At 35.1% G+C, this 18,078-nt stretch overlaps 1 protein-coding gene across 7 annotated transcripts in view; it reads right to left on the minus strand.

The window, feature by feature from the left end:
- The window catches only part of CENPE (centromere protein E), a 76,575-nt gene that overhangs the window by 15,222 nt on the left and 43,275 nt on the right, over positions 1–18,078 (minus strand). For 5 of the 7 annotated variants that reach the window (XM_068543253.1, XM_068543252.1, XM_068543250.1 and 2 more), the window contains 9 exons: positions 17,678–17,959; positions 16,837–16,995; positions 15,865–16,155; positions 14,763–14,921; positions 8,887–8,994; positions 6,694–6,912; positions 4,506–4,703; positions 3,632–3,835; positions 1,317–1,535 (listed from right to left, as the gene is read on the minus strand). In XM_068543253.1, coding sequence (XP_068399354.1) covers positions 1,317–1,535; positions 3,632–3,835; positions 4,506–4,703; positions 6,694–6,912; positions 8,887–8,994; positions 14,763–14,921; positions 15,865–16,155; positions 16,837–16,995; positions 17,678–17,959 — 1,839 coding nt within the window. Of the gene's footprint in view, positions 1–1,316; positions 1,536–3,631; positions 3,836–4,505; positions 4,704–6,693; positions 6,913–8,886; positions 8,995–14,275; positions 14,567–14,762; positions 14,922–15,864; positions 16,156–16,836; positions 16,996–17,677; positions 17,960–18,078 lie in introns of all 7 variants that reach the window. The other 2 variants (XM_068543254.1, XM_068543249.1) reach the window with 2 other exon arrangements.

The following is an 18,078-nucleotide window of genomic DNA, read 5'->3' on the forward strand; positions in this document are numbered from 1 at the left end:
AATTTAAATACCTGAATTTGTTCATATTTATAAGATTATTCACATACATATATACGCAGGTTTTCCTGGAAAATGTGTTTTTTGACCTACTCAGAATTTATTTTTGTTTCATGAGTGGGGTAGAAATCCAGACTTTTTTTCCAGATAGCTAGATGGTTGCTCTGAATCAAACACTAAGTAAATCGTCTTTTCCCCACTGAGCTGGCTGTTACCATTATCATATACTAAATTCTCATACTTATCTGAGTATGATGCTGAACTCTGTTCTGCTCCAATGCTCTGTTTACCTATTTCTGCATCGTTACCAAACTACTCTAGTTATCTATTCCTGTATCATTACCAATCTACTCTAATTTGGCATAATTACCAAACTAATAGCATATTATTTCTTATCTGATAGGGCACTTCCTGGGTCACTAAGGACGTAATTTCCCTCTGCTTCTTTATCTTATTGCTTTGGTAGATGGGTTTCAAATTTCTGCTATTTTATCTCTGCCAGTTGACTGAGGTAGTGTAGTGCAGCAGATCAATCAATAGTATACTAGTGACCTTCTAGTTTCCACTGGTAATGATTAAACTAGTGGTTGCTGTTTTATTATAAGTATTTATTTTGGTAAAAATGATAAGTTATAAGTTATATAAGTGTATAAGTGTATAAATTATATACACTCTTGGGTGCCCTACTAAGTCATTTTGTGTGCTAACAAAATAAAATAGCATGTTCTCTTTACAGAGTCCCACGTAAGGGTAGTTAACAAAGTAATTGAACTATTCAAATAACATACTGATTCTTGGATACAGGTTAATCCGCTTAAGAAATCTGTTATATTTTTGGCCTCTTCCATTTTGATCTTGATTATAACATTAACCAGTATGAAAGACACTGATGATAATTAGAGAAAAACTAAATTGCTCTTTCCCCCTAAACTAGTTCTGTATACAGACACAGATTATATTTTAATAGAAAGTCACATGATTTAGGAAACTTACACTGTATGGTAATAATACTTTAAGTGTCTGTATCTAGTAATCAAATTAAGCTATGAGTTACTTCTGTTTTATAATCCAAAGGGAAGTTCTTATATAATGTCTAGCTTCATATTTAGTTGAGTGATAGCCACGATAGAACTATATTTAAAAAACAAGCCCATCACACGGACACAAAGATGGTCCATGTTACTTAACACATTCAATACTATAATTTTGCTCTGAAATGTTATATAAGACATGTTATATATAAATGTTATATAAGATATTAAATGCATTTTTAAGTCTTTGATGAAGCTGCAAATTGAAAAACATAAGAAAGTACATACCTCTGTGGCTTGTTGTGTAGCTCTTGATGTAACATGAAGATTCTTATTGTCTTGTGTAGTAGGATTAACAAGGGCACCAGAGGTCAGGGAGATCTTCAAAGTTTGGTAGTTTTTAAACAGTTTTTCATTGTTCTCTTTCATTGATTTCAGATCATGTTCCCATTCTTTGGCTATGGTGGCATTTCTTTCTTCGAATTCTGTTGATTCATTCATTATAGCCTATTGGATAGTAAAAACACCATTATAGCTCTAAGATGAATTACATTAAAAAAAAACCCACTATGAAAATAATAGATTTCTAGGACAAGGCATATGCCGAAATTATTCAGAATATTCCAGAACAGCACTTTAAAAGAATGTGAACACTCTTTGTGGTTTGCGTCAGTTCCTGAAATTTCAAACGATGTTGGATGTTGGTGATGAGAATAAAAGAATAAAGGCTGGAGAGCATTCGTATTGATTTGCAAGATGATAATCTTACCTTATTAGATCAGTACTAATGTATGAAGAAGAATCTGAAGACTTGCGCAGGTTAAAGTTATTATGTATGTTATGACACATATCATGTCATATATAAACATTAACTGACATCTAATAGCAGAGCATAACCAATAAACTTAACAACAAGCTATTTTCATTCCAAACCTCAGTGGTTCCAGGGAAAATCATTCACTGACTTTTGGTAATTAATCTGAAAACCTTGTATTTCTGTGCAGGGAATAATGATCAACCAATGTCTTCTTTTACATCAAAGCCTAACTAACTCTGAAATTACTCATATCATCTTTTTACTTCCTAATTCCTAAGGGATGTACTTTTTTGCTCTCATCATGGATGCCTTATTGGTCTTACCTATAAATTTCTTTGTGGTTTTACGGCAATTCTGTCAGACTTGGATCCTAAGTTAGTTGTGTTCTTGCTGGCATCCTGGACCCTCCATGGCTCTAGACTATGGACCTCCCACCATACAGAATTACCAGTTCCTTCTTTCAGGGTGCTGGAAGAAGCCACATATCCATGCTGATCCATGCTGATCCCCACAGCAGGAATCCCTACTTTCTTTTCTTTTCCTTTTTATTGAAGTATAATTGATTTACAATGTTGTGTTAGTTTCAGGTGTACAGCAAAGTGATTCAGTTACACATACATACGTATCTTTTTTTTCATATTCTTTTCCCTTATAGGTTATTACAAAATATTGAGTATAGTTTCCTGTGCTAAACAGCAGGACCTTGTTGAAGGAATCCCTACTTTCTAATCACAACTGGGCCCTCAACATTACAGAACAACACGGAATTATATGGAAATTATCTTATCCAAACATCAGTTATGCTTTTCTCCATTGACTGTGGACTTTTTTTTTTTTTTTTTTTTAAACAGCTCATTTACTATTTTGCTTGGGGTATTCAACAAATGGATGAACAATCCAGCCACAGGAAAACATTTTTTTTTAAACATTATCTATATTTCAATGTGATTTTAGTTTCTAGATGAAGTTAAAGTCTTTGTCTGGAAATAACTACCCAAACATAGGAATATAAAACCAATATTAAAAGCTGTAATATTAATCCAGGCCCCTTTGTTCCAATTACATATAATGACAAGCAACTTTCTGATTACTGCATATTTTACTAAGTATATGAGATAGGGATTACTTCAGAAAGTAGAATGAATATTCTGATCAGTGGAAAGTAAAACAAATTAATAAACTGGTCGTAAGCAATGTTGCTTCTTACGAATCTGTCCATTAGGGCTGATCACCTTGGGAACAATGATTACAAACCACATTTTTGAACATCAAAGTTGAAGGATCAGGGCATGTGACAGTGACACTGCTGAGACAAAAAGCATGTGAGGCCTTATTAATAAAGCAGCTGGCTAGGCTTGTCCAGGGCTTTCCTACAGCTGCTGCCTGTAGCCCTGAAACAGGCTCATGTCTCACCTTGTCTGAGCCTACTTGGGGAAAAGGCTCAGTTCCTACAGAAGCAGTGAGAAGTGAGAAAAGAAAGAGGAGAATCGCCAGAGGATTCCAGATTTCACAGATTCCAAATCTGTGTGTAACAAATTGATTACTACACACCAAGATTTTGTTATCTTCTTTACAAGTATAAATATATATTTAATTATCCTAAGGAAGCATAATACATTGGAGGCAGAAGATGTTTTACACAGTTTTTTTTCACAAAGCATGTACAAATAAATTTTAAGAAAATACTTAAAATTAAGTTGCTCTAAGTCTTTTTACAAATGAGGTATAAAAATTAAAGCAGACAACAACAAAAAGAATGAGGTAGAACAAGAAAATTACTACTTACAATTATTTTGTTATTATAGAAGTTATTCACTTGAAAAATACTATCAGTTTCTTTCTGGATGCCATTTTTAAGCTTTTCTATATCAAAATGAGCATTCAACCACTCTTCCAAAAACCGGGTCATTTCTTTTCTATTACTTAGTACTTGCTGAAATTCAGTCTCTATGCTATGGCAATCACTTTCTGAAAAATCCTTGAGAATTTCCTGAGAAAAATAAGCATTGAATCACATGAACATTGGAAAAGTTTTAATCTAAATATCATAAAAAGGGGAAAACACCTTACTGAACTCTTATTCTTAATATTTTGAAGTACTGTAAATATAATTCTAATTTAAAACTTTAGTTATTTGATAATAAAATTTTGGTGTATAGCCTATAACGGAGGCACGTCTACAAATCTGCATGTTAGAATTAAAATCCGTCAAAACTATAAAACTGTGACTAATAGTCACAAAATATGAATTGTTTCTGGATGTAGTTTTCTGTGCATAAAACAGGCTGCACATGGTTTTGGGAATTGAATGCCAGCCTCATACTGCTGAGAGGGAGCAGGACACTTTATGCAGAGCTGTTGTAATAAAAACGTTTCTGACTCCCAGTCACAGATCTAGGAAGTTTTAGAAGGCATTCGGAAACTTATTCTGGGGTTCCATGAATTCCCACTTGATGATATTACATCTATTTTCTGTATCTTTGGGGTTCTGAAAGGAGGCTAGACTATTACTTGGCACTCTTTACATGGGGCCAGCTGTCATTCTGCAACTGATTTTTAATTTTTGATAAATAAAAATGACTCTAAACATATGAAAAAGTACTTTTCTACTTGATAAAAAGGCTTGAAATCTAATTAAACCCATTTTAAACAAATTGTACCTCAATATGCAGATCCATACTCTGGCTCAATTTGAGGTCCCTTAATTCTTTGGGCGGTACATCATAATCTTGTTGAAGGTGCTGTATTTTAATTAGCAGTTCATTTTGCTTTTCCACTTCATCAGTAAAAGCCACTTCAAGTTTATTGATGGATTCATGTTGTTCTTCCTTTATCTTTGTAACATGGCTTAACACATACTTGCAGAAAAACATTAAACAAATTGGGAAATGAAACTTGTACCACATTTAGATGAAGTTTTAAACCCCTGAGACTATGAGGCAGGATGGCATCTCTTATTATCTATATCCTCTGGTAAGTGAGGGAGAAGGAAAGAGCCTCTCTCTATCCCCAATTTTCTCTTCTCAGCAATTTGGGAGAATAACTTCCAGGCCTCCATCTAGTTCCATATTTCTTACTTGCCCCTGGATATACCTCATGGATGTCCTACAGTTACCTCAAATTCAATAGATGTAAAATGAAAAAAATAAAATAAAATAAAAAATAAATAAAATGCACATGATTCCTTTCCCTAGAAACCCATCTTTGCCTATTACCCCCCTTTTGGTTAATTATGTCATCAATCACCCAGTTCCCAGCTAGATACCTGAGATTCATTTTCAACATCTTCTGCCTATCTTGATTGGGTAACCAAAATGGGTATGACATGTCCCAAGATTTACCTGTCAAGCATATTTAGATGTTTGGCTTTAAGGTGACAATAATTTGAATGCCATATGCTTCACGGATCTCCTCAATAAGTTCTGGATATCTGATTGCCAGGGTTTGTGGAAGAATATCAGGGCGTAAGGGGCAATTCACCTAGGAAGGGCAGATACCAGCTCCCTACTTCCTTAACATCCACCATTCCTTAAGTCTTATAATTTGGCCTTTTCCTTAACTACTCTACTAAAACTGCTCTGACAGATGTCACCAGTGAGCTCTATTATCAACAAATTGAGGAGATCTCTTCAGTCCACATTCTAGCTGACTGAAGCATCTGCCACTCTTGACTACTTCATCTTTGACTTACTCTCCTCCACTGACTTAAGTAATAGCACTGTTGCTTGGTTCTTTTCTGTCACTTTGACTTTTCTAACCTTGAACCCATGAGTTGCTCTTTTCTGCTACTGTCTCTTGGAGAACTATCTTTTCTGGAGTTCGTATCTTATCCGAACTTATCCCCAAACTCTTATTCCTCTGTTATGTTTTCTGGGCGACCTTACACATGTTGTGCAATCTATCACCTATATGAATCCCAAATCTTTATCTTTAGTCCTGACTTTTCTCCTGACAAGCCTCAGACTCTCTACTAAATGCCTGCTTGGTCTCCCTTCTTAGACGTTCTGTCTTAGGTATCTCTCTCTACCTCAAAACATCTCAAACTAAACACCTCATCTCTTTTCCCTCTCTATCTCAGTTAATGGTACCACTCTCCACAAACGTGGCTAAGCCCAAATCCTGGGACTCAATCTAAACTTCTCTCCCGTACCTCCACCACCAATCACATGAACTACTATCTTAAGCTGCCAAATGTTTCTTTAATCTCGTCTGTCCTCTCCTTTCCTATGAATCCTTCCCTAGCAGTACAGTCGCTCATAATAGCTCATCTGGACCACTGTAACTGTCTCTTATCTCTTCTCTCTGACACTAGGCTTATCCTCCACAAACTCATTTCTTCTTTGTCTGCAGTGAAGTATCTAAAATGATAATCTGATCATGCTACTGCCACCACCTTAAAATAACTGTCCAATGGCTCTGCCTCATTTACAAAATGAACTCCAAGCTTTATTGTTTGAGTCTGTCTTCTACTACATACAGTCTTATCTTCTTTAACTTTTTATCTGGTATGTCATATAATCTAAACGTACTTCTATCGCGACACTTATTACCTGTTTATATGTCTGCCTAACTCACTATGAGATCCTTGAGATGTGATTCATACTTGTCTCCTGAACACCTGGACAGTGGCTAGGCCCATAGGCAAAGCTCAGGTTTTGTTGAATAAACAGGTCCTAGGTGCATTGAGGATCTTGCACACACTGTTCTTAGACCCACATAATCTTTTAATTCAGTAGTAAATACACTAAATAACAAATATGTCAACTCTCAAAGCAAGACTTAAACACTAAAGTTTGTAATGGAAATTTATAGTGATATTTACAAAGATATTACTAAAAAAGATGGTACCTGAAGTTTCTTCATGACTCTATGAAATTCCATGGAACATCTTTGGTTTGCAGTGAGAAGTTTTTGAATTTGCTTGCTTTGTGGACATGGAAGTGAGAGGTTTGCTTTTACTCTAATTGAAAGCTCTTTTTGTGTTTCGATTTCCTTCTTCAAGTCAAGAGACAATCTATTTAAGCACTCATAATGATTATCCATCTCTGAGTATCTCTTAAGAAGCTCCTAAAGAAAATTAGAATTTATTCAATTTACCAATTCATTCTAATTTAACAAGAAATAGTCTCAGCCCTAGAATTGCAACAAAACTTAATTCTTTAATACTTTTTGTAGGAGAAAAATAAATTACGACCTTTGTGTTTATAAACAAAAGCGAACTCTTATTGTTGATTTTGGATTATAGAAATTATTGTGGAAATTTAAAAGAATTTAAACAAATATAATAAAGAAAACCAGAAGCAACCATTGTTATCATTTTGCTGCATTTTCTTTTGGTCTTTTGAACATCCATGATTTGAAGGAGCATTTATTTACAAAGTCTGACGAGAAATGTGAGTGAATTCAATCTAGTATGTATTGTAGCTCAAGGCTGAATGCTGGCTTCTATTTACAGAAGGCAGTGTAAGTGAGCAGATAGGTGACTAAGAATCAAACTAGTTATTTGTCAACTTGGTGGAGCCTCTTCACACATTTCTATTATCTGCCTAGAATCCAAGTTTTCTAACCTTTTATCAGAGTTTGAGTTCAGGTTCTAGCTCTGCCACTTGCTGACTGGGGAAACATTGAGTCATTTTCACCACTACAAAATGAAGACCACAATAACTGCCACAAAGTTTTCTAGGGGATCAAATATTAAATAATATCTATATCTATGCAATCTATAAAATCTATAGACATTATAGTTTAAAGGAAATAAAATTATATTTGTAAAAATGCTTCTATGCCCAAGTTTTACTTTGTCAGACCTGGTTTCAAACCCTGATTCTACTAATTTACTACCTATGTGAGCTTGGGTAACCACTAAACTTCCTCTCTGAGCCTCAGTTTGTTTGTTTATAAATGGAACAATAAAACCCATCTCATGAGGTAACGCACCCAGGACAGTGCCTGCATCTGGAAGACACTCAGTGAGCCTAAGCCCATCAACACAAATGACGAGAGGCTAGGCAAGTGACCCCTTGGTCAGAGTACAGGTGGAAGAACACATTAAGTTCAAGTTGCCTCAGTCATGTAATAAATAACATGTTTAGTTCAGGGTGTTAAATTATAGAAGGGGCTTCTGACAACAACGAGCTCTCTTTTTTATAATTTAAGGAAAAGCTAGATAGATGTTCATTAATGTGGGATGTTGGAGGGGGGATTCTTCCTTTAGTCTCGGAATGAATCACATCATGGTATGGAGCAACACTGTAGAGTCATTCCTTTGTACTTTTAAGAAATACATAATGAATGCTGATTTCTGTCCGGAATTTTTCTAAGTGATACAGCCATAACCAACACAAAAAAGTTTTTAGGGACTTTGCATTCTAACAGCGGTGAGAGTAAATCCTGTTGGCTTTACCCTCAATATGTATTCAGAATCCGAACACTTCTCACCAGTTCCGCTGCTACCTCTTTGGGCTGAGCCACCATCACCTTTGCCTGGATGACTGAAATTAGTCTTTCACATGGCCCTCCTGCTTCCACTCAGTTTCAATAACATTCCTTTAAAATGTAACTCAGATCATGTCTCTCTGTATTCAAAATTGTCCGAGGGATTCTCCTTCTTACTCACGGTAAAACCCAAAGTCCGCTGAAGACCCCACAGCCTGCCTCTTCCCCATTAACTCCTGACCTCATTTCTAACTGGCTGTCCTCCTTCTTGATGTTCCTGGAACCCGCCAGGCAGGCTTCTGTCTCAGAAGCTTTCTACTTGCTGTTCCCTCTGCTTATACTGCTCTTTCCCTGTATACCTGTGTGGCTTGATCCTTTACCTTTTTCAGGTATTTGCTCAAACATCACCTTTCCAGTGAGGCCTTAAAATCACAAACTCCTCTGTTTTCTGTGTGTGGTGTATGCACGTATATATGTACACATATACATACTTGTACTAGATTATAAAGTTTAGAAAAATATTGAGCATTATCTATTCATTCCACATTGGGCCTTTGGAAGGGTACTACAAATAATCATTTGTAATATTAACAGGAGAGCACTTACTTTTATCCTGAAGCACTTTTCTCTCAGGCTTTCTATAAGGTGTTGGTTTCCATCACACAGTAATTTTTTTTCATATTTTACTACCTCTTCATGGTTCTGTTGCTTCTGCTTTGATACAAAGAAATAAGCAAGGCTTCAGCTGTAACTATATTAACATATAACGCCTAATCATATACTTTGATTACATTTTTATATCTTTTCAATAATGGAATTAAATATCACACATGTAACTCAAAAGCAATGTTAAAAATGCTCAGAAAATGAATAACAGTAACACTAAGTCTTATGCTGAGTGACCTCAACTCATTGGAAAAAGTGGGAAAACCACATATTTTTTGAAGATAGGATTTGTTGCTTTACTATCTATAGTTGCAAATTGGATTTTAGATATATCTCTGGTTCCTACTCTTCCAAATCTCTGTCTTAGAATCACTGCTGCCAACTCATATATGCTAGCAAAACCAAGTATACTACCTGTGGTGTTCCAAGCCCTGTTCAATATATTCTTTCCAGCACCTTGGAACAGAAAATTCATATCCTGTTTATATTTTGTATTTCTGATTAAAAGTGCAAAATAAAACATCGTTCAATAAATATTTGTTGAATGAAAAAGTCTATAAATTTAGTTAGAGCCCACATAAAGATGATTTCCAACTGTCTGAAATTTCTACTGAGATTACAAATGGTATTGCTTTCCATTTTATTATTTCTTTACTATGAGGTAATGATGAACATGAGAATGAAATATGAAAATAAGATTTTTATAGATTTCATACAATTTCTTATTTGTCTGAATTTTATAGAGGGATTCAGTTCAGTTCTTTAAGATATGTGATTCTGAATATCTATAAATAGACATATTAGTAGAACTTCCTTTTTTATACTCATCTTGCTTTTCTTCCTTCTAACTTCACTAACAAGAGCCTATGTTTAAAACTCTATCGTGTAGAGGTAGAGAAATGAGATATTTAATCTTTTACAAATATTTCTCCACTGAGAATAATGTTATTTCCTGGTTTAAAAACCCTTTTAAAAACTACACTGAAGAAAATAGTCTGCTTTATTTACCAATTTTTTTCTTAAAACTAAAGAATTGGGAGGGGAGTTTGGGGGAGAATGGATACATGCACATGTATGGCTGAGTCCCTTTGCTGTGCACCTGAAAGTATCATAACATTGTTAATAGGCTATACTCCAATAGAAAATAAAAAGTTAAAAAAAAAAAGGTATTTTCTAAAAAACAAAAACATTAATTCGAAAAGATACATGCACCCTAATGTTTATAGCAGCATTATTTACAATCGCCCAGATATGGAAGCAACCCAAGTGTCCATCAACAGATGAATGGATAAAGAAGATGTGGTATATATATATATACACATACACATACACAATGGAATACTACTCAGCCATAGAAAAGAACGAAAATTTCCCATTTGCAACAACATGGATGGACTTCTAGGGGAATGTGTTAAGTGAAATAAGTCAGACAGAGAAAGACAAATACTGTATGATACCACTTACATGTGGAATCTAAAAAATATAACTAATGAATATAACAAACAAGAAGCAGACTCACAGATATAGAGAACAAGCCAGTGGTTACCAGTGGGGAGAGGGAAGGGGGAAGGGACAATATAGGGGTAGGGGATTAAGAGGTACAAACTATTATGTATGAAATAAGCTACCCAGATATACTGCAGAACATGGGGAATAGACAATATTTTATAATAACTATAAATGGAGTATAACCTTTAAACATCGTGAATCACTATATTGCACACTTGTAACATATAATACTGTACATCAACTATACTTCAATTAAAAAAAAGTTCTTACCAAAAAAAAAAAAAGTAGTAATATCTGAAGAACACTCCCAAACTCATTCTATGAGGCCACCATCACCCTGATACCAAAACCAGACAAAGACACTACAAAAAAAGAAAATTACAGACCAATATCACTGATGAATATAGATGCAAAAATCCTCAACAAAATACTGGCAAACAGAATCCAACAACACATTAAAAGGATCATACACCATGATCAAGTGGGATTTATCCCAGGGATGCAAGGATTCTTCAGTATACGCAAATCAATCAATGTGATACACCATATTAACAAATTGAAGAATAAAAACCATATGATCATCTCAATAGATGCAGAAAAAGCTTTTGACAAAATTCAACACCCATTTATGATAAAAACTCTCCAGAAAGTGGGCATAGAGGGAACCTACCTCAACATAATAAAGGCCATATATGACAAACCCACAGCAAACATCATTCTCAACGGTGAAAAACTGAAAGCATTTCCTCTAAGATCAGGAACGAGACAAGGATGTCCACTCTCACCACTATTATTCAACATAGTTCTGGAAGTCCTAGCCACAGCAATCAGAGAAGAAAAAGAAATAAAAGGAATACAAATTGGAAAAGAAGAAGTAAAACTGTCACTGTTTGCAGATGACATGATACTATACATAGAGAATCCTAAAATTGCCACCAGAAAACTGCTAGAGCTAATTGATGAATATGGTAAAGTTGCAGGATACAAAATTAATGCACAGAAATCTCTTGCATTCCTATACACTAATGATGAAAAATCTGAAAGAGAAATTATGGAAACACTCCCATTTACCATTGCAACAAAAAGAATAAAATACCTAGGAATAAACCTACCTAGGGAGACAAAAGACCTGTATGCAGAAAACTATAAGACACTGATGAAAGAAATTAAAGATGACACCAACAGATGGAGAGATATACCATGTTCTTGGATTGGAAGAATCAACATTGTGAAAATGACTATACTACCCAAAGCAATCTACAGATTCAATGCAACCCCTATCAAATTACCAATGGCATTTTTTACAGAGCTAGAACAAATCATCTTAAAATTTGTATGGAGACACAAAAGACCCCGAATAGCCAAAACAGTCTTGAGGGAAAAAAACGGAGCTGGAGGAATCAGACTCCCTGACTTCAGACTATACTACAAAGCTACAGTAATCAAGACAATATGGTACTGGCACAAAAACAGAAACATAGATCAATGGAACAAGATAGAAAGCCCAGAGATAAACCCACACACCTATGGTCAACTAATCTATGACAAAGGAGGCAAAGATATACAATGGAGAAAAGACAGTCTCTTCAATAAGTGGTGCTGGGAAAACTGGACAGCTACATGTAAAAGAATGAAATTAGAATACTCCCTAACACCATACACAAAAATAAACTCAAAATGGATTAGAGACCTAAATGTAAGACTGGACACTATAAAACTCTTAGAGGAAAACATAGGAAGAACACTCTTTGACATAAATCACAGCAAGATCTTTTGTGATCCACCTCCTAGAGTAATGGAAATAAAAACAAAAATAAACAAATGGGACCTAATGAAACTTCAAAGCTTTTGCACAGCAAAGGAAACCATAAACAAGACAAAAAGACAACCCTCAGAATGGGAGAAAATATTTGCAAACGAATCAACGGACAAAGGATTAATCTCCAAAATATATAAACAGCTCATTCAGCTCAATATTAAAGAAACAAACACCCCAATCCAAAAATGGGCAGAAGACCTAAATAGACATTTCTCCAAAGAAGACATACAGATGACCACGAAGCACATGAAAAGATGCTCAACATCACTAATTATTAGAGAAATGCAAATCAAAACTACAGTGAGGTATCACCTCACACCAGTTAGAATGGGCATCATCAGAAAATCTACAAACAACAAATGCTGGAGAGGGTGTGGAGAAAAGGGAACCCTCTTGCACTGTTGGTGGGAATGTAAATTGATACAGCCACTATGGAGAACAATATGGAGGTTCCTTAAAAAACTAAAAATAGAATTACCATATGACCCAGCAATCCCACTACTGGGCATATACCCTGAGAAAACCGTAATTCAAAAAGACACATGCACCCGAACGTTCATTGCAGCACTATTTACAATAGCCAGGTCATGGAAGCAACCTAAATGCCCATCAACAGACGAATGGATAAAGAAGTTGTGGTACATATATACAGTGGAATATTACTCAGCCATAAAAAGGAACGAAATTGGGTCATTTGTTGAGACGTGGATGGATCTAGAGACTGTCATACAGAGTGAAGTTAGTCAGAAAGAGAAAAACAAATATTGTATATTAACGCATGTATGTGGAACCTAGAAAAATGGTACAGATGAGCTGGTTTGCAGGGCAGAAGTTGAGACACAGATGTAGAGAACGGACATATGGACACCAAGGGGGGAAAACTGCGGTGGGGTGGGGATAGTGGTGTGCTCAATTAGGCGATTGGGATTGACATGTATACACTGATGTGTATAAAATTGATGACTAATAAGAACCTGCAGTATAAACAAACAAACAAACAAAACAACTAATACTAACCTTTCATTGGGTTATTTGTATGGAAATATGTTAATATAAATGTTTCAGACATTACATGAAATTTCTAAAAATCTTATATGTTCTGGTATAACGTTATAAGTCATAATCCTAGTTATTACTTTAAAATGTATATCTCAGAAATAACTAATTTTCTTGTCAACTGCATTATTATGAACTTTCATCAAATCTTTAACCGTGGTCATTTTTAACTCTTTTGTCATTTACAGACAGTTCTGGGTGTACTCTGATGCTTTTGCAAATATGTTCCTATAAAAGGGTTTCATCTTCAAGAAATTCATGGAAAAGACTCTGACAAGTACAGGTTTCTGGTAACTGACTGTACTGCTGAACTGAATGAATAAGCATTTTCAGAACTCTAATGAAAAACTGATGAACTCATAAAAGTGCTAACAAAAGATCAAGATGAAAAAAAAATTAATTACATGGGACTGAGTGAACTGATGAGGATGAGTATAATTTTTGTGACTTTCTGTTTGAATTAAAAAAAATAAAAATCCCACAAGGACTCAGAGGCAAAGAATATACAAATCAATTTTCACTGCAAAGTAAAGGAGCTGTTACAGTGGAGGATTACTGGACTGATTGTCAATATTATGACATAATATGAGAGTGTTTCATGTTTGGTAATTGCAATCATTGTTGCTTTTGTTGTGGTCATCCATGTACAATGCTTGATGTCAGTCTATTTATCTCTTGTAAAAATAAAATACAGTGTGTGTGAAAAAAAAAAAAAGTTCTTACCAAAAAAAAAAAAAAAAGTAGTAATATCTGAATAACATCATTTTGGCTTCTTTTAAAACTGTATTTTCTATTTGTGTGAAAAATTATAATTAATAGTTTCCCTCATTATCCTTCACTGTTTGTAGATGTTTCCAGGAAATATAAAAAAAACCACTGTTACCCTTTCCAAGAAAGCTTGATTCTTATAAATAGTTACTAGATAGGGGAAGATTCTGAACTCACTCTAGCTATCATTTCTCTCAATGTTTCTCTGAATTGGTCTCTTTCCATTGTGAGAGACTCTTTTATTCTCTTTAGCTCATCTCTTTCCTTAGCTACAATTCTTATTTCTTCAAGGCTTTCATACAGTTTCTTGGTCAAGTGTAAGTTATCCATTGCCACATTTTGCACAGATAAATTTTGGGTCTCAAATTGCTTCTTCAATTGTTCCATTTCATTCACTTTTTTATGAGTTTTATTGACGTCTTCTGCCATTCTAAGAAGTTGAAGCTCTTTTCTCTGAAGTTCTGGTATCTTGACATAATTATAAAACAAGTTAGAATGCAAACAGAATTCCTTAAAGAAAGGAAAATAGTGTCTATGTATATGTACATATAGTATAGTACATGTACATATATATCTATATTGACATATCTGTATCTATGTCCTTTCTCATTCCATAAGTAATTTTGGGCACAGTTATTCCCCCAAAGAACAGAACAACACATACCTTTCTCGGTAATTCGTCTTTTGATTTATTTAAATCCTTCTGAATATTTGAAATCTGAGATGTCTTTTCTGAAACTCTCTCTCTGAATTTATCAATAGTTTCTTGGTGTTCTTTCAAATGCATATGGGCAATTTTTAGTTGCTCTTGTGTTTCCAGATCCTTTGTTATTAGAAGAAATTGAGAAATATGATATAAAGGCACATTACCTTTTCTTAACAATGAACTAGTTAAACAAAATCTTAAAAAACCCATGTTCATAGTAAAAAAAACCTCCATGGGGCTTCCCTGGTGGCGCAGTGGTTGAGAATCTGCCTGCCAATGCAGGGGACACGGGTTCGAGCCCTGGTCTGGGAAGATCCCACATGCCGCGGAGCAACTGGGCCCATGAGCCACAACTACTGAGCCTGAGCGTCTGGAGCCTCTGCTCCGCAACAAGAGAGGCTGCGACAGTGAGAGGCCCGCGCACCGCGATGAAGAGTGGCCCCCACTCGCCGCAACTGGAGAAAGCCCTCACACGGAAACGAAGACCCAACACAGCGAAAAATAAACATAATAAATAAATAATAAATCAAAATCAAAAAAAAAAACAACAAAAAAAACACCTCCATGCCACCCCCAAATTAGAACAGTACAGAAGGACATAAAGTCCAAGTCCCTGTCCCTAGCCTCACCCATCGCAGTCCTGTCACATGCTGAACTCTGCCACTTATTTTTCAAATTTCACACCACTTGGACATCTTTCTAAATCAGTATCACATAAAGAGTGTCCCATTCTTATGCTTAGTTTTCCACTATACAGACAAACACCACTTAGCCAGTGCCTTACTGGTAGATACTTGGATTGTTTCTGATTTTGTTCATCACAAACAATGTTGTAGTGAATGCTGCTGTATTTCTGTCCAGATATGTGAATATATTGGTAGGATGAATTTCTACAAAACTGCTGTAGCAAATGTATATGTTGATAATTTTTAAAATGCTATTGTCAAACTGCTTCCCTAAAAGGTTATAACATTCAAATTTTCACCAACAGTATCACTTATTTTCAAACTTCTTGCAGTAAAAACATGTTTACAAGACAGGAAGAAAGAGCACAACTCACTCTAGCTATGGCTTCTTGCAGGTCTGCCTTGAGTAGGTCTCTCTCCAGTTTCAGAGTCTCTTCTACTCTCCTTAGGTTATCTCTTTCTTTCATTACAGATTTCATTTCTTCAAGGTTTTCATGAAGTTTCTGAGCCAAATTTAAGTTCTCCATTTCTATTTTATCCAGAGTTAAACTTTGGGCCTTGAATTCTTTCTTCAGTCGCTCTATGTCACACATTTTTTTCTGTGTCTCACTAACCTCTTCTTTTAACTTAAAAAGTTGATGTTCATTTGCTTTAAGTTCTTGGACCTTAAGATAATCGTAACGTTAGGGTTAGATGGTTTCTTAGGGAGGGATAAAGAATAGTTTCTAAGCTGATTAAGACAGTTTTCCCATGTCACTCATTAATATTCTGTGTAATTCCATACAGGATTTACTTTTTTTTGTGGTATAATTTATATAACTACACACTAATCTTATGTGTATATGGCTCAACTATTCTTGACATATGTATACAGCTATGTAACTACAACTCAGATTAAAATACAACTCAGAATTAATACAGAACATTTACTTACCTCACCATAAGGTTCCTATGTGTCCCTTCCTAGAACAAACCACTATTCTGACCTTTTTCATCCCAGATCAGTTTGCCTGCTTTTAAACTTATAAATCACAATGTATTTATCCATTCTCCTGTTGATAGGTATTTGGGTTGTTTTCAGTTTTTTGCAATTATGACTGAAGTTGCTGTGAACACTCTTGTATGTCTTTACGTGGAAGTGTGCACTTTCTTCTCTTAGGTACACAGCCAAGGAGTGGAAATGCTGGGCCACAGGCAGGTATATGGTTCGGTGCTAGTAAAAGCTACCAAGCTGTTTTCTAATGTGGCTAAAGCATTTTACATCCCTCAGGGATTTTAGGCATTACTTTTTATTCTAGGAATAAATCAGGTATCCAAACATATAAGCGCCATGACCCCCTCAATACCTTTTCTTGTAATTTAGCACTTGAATTTTCTAAATCCATTTGCATATTTGATATTTCTTCTGTCTTCTCACAAACGATCCTTCTGAGTTTATCAACAATTTCCTGGTGCTCTTTCAGATGCACGTGAGCAATTCTTAGTTCCTCTTGTTTTCCAAGGTCCTTTATTATTAGAAAAAATTAAAAAACAATGACACAGCTTAATGTTAACTAGTATTTTCTTTTTAATGAAAGTGATACATTTTCTTAGTAAAAAGAATACATTTCTTATTTTTTACTCCGCATCTTTGATGTTGTTAGAAAGTTATCGGCTTTCCCTTCCCCTGTCCTCACCTCCCCACAATGTACTCATATTTTTCAGAGGTAAACATGCTATACACATACTATTCTACAACTTGCTTTTCCCCCTAAGAGTTATTTTGAGCTTCCAAATTAGAACATTCAAATCTATTTCATTTTTTTAAGGGTTGCACGTACCCTGACATATTGCTTCTATCTACCCAGTTTCCTTGTGATAGACATTTAGGTTATTTCCTATTTTTTATCACAAATTGCTATAATGAACAACCTTATGGTATATGTGTGTGTGCGTGTTATTAATATACACACACATATATATTTTTCTTTACCTTAAAAATTGAGTAAGTGTACATGTAGGGTAAAGTCCATGAAGAAAATGCTGGTTACAGAATTTAAAATTTTCAAAAATAATACCAAATTACCTGCCTAAAAGGTTGTATCCTGTTACTTCTCACCAAAAGTACCACTCATCTCAAAGAAGGGTTCACTGATGTAAGGAAAACATCACATTAACTCGCTGGGAAGAGGAACGAGTGTAACTTACTTTAGCTTTTGTTTCTCTGAGGATTTCACTGAGCTGGTCTTGCTCCATTTTGAGGGTTCCCTCTATTCTTCTTAAGTCATCTCTTTCCTTAGTAACCGATTTTATTTCTTCAAGGTTTTCTTGAAGTTTCTGAGTCAACCTTAACTTCTCTGTTTCTATGCTTTCCAGGGTTGAATTCTGGGCCTCTAATTGCTTCTTCAACTGCTCTGTTTGATATGTATTTTCTCTGAGATCATTTTTTACCTTAAGAAGTTGACGTTCCTTCTCCTGAAGTTCTTGGATCTTGAGATAATCATACAATAAGTTAGGATATAGATAGATATAGAGAAAAAGCTAATAGTTTCTAAATTGAATAGGTAAGTCTCTATGTATATTAGGCTAACTGATATCCTGTTTCATAA

This window comes from Eschrichtius robustus, chromosome 4 (genome assembly GCF_028021215.1).
Source record: "Eschrichtius robustus isolate mEscRob2 chromosome 4, mEscRob2.pri, whole genome shotgun sequence".
NCBI lineage: Eukaryota > Metazoa > Chordata > Mammalia > Artiodactyla > Eschrichtiidae > Eschrichtius > Eschrichtius robustus.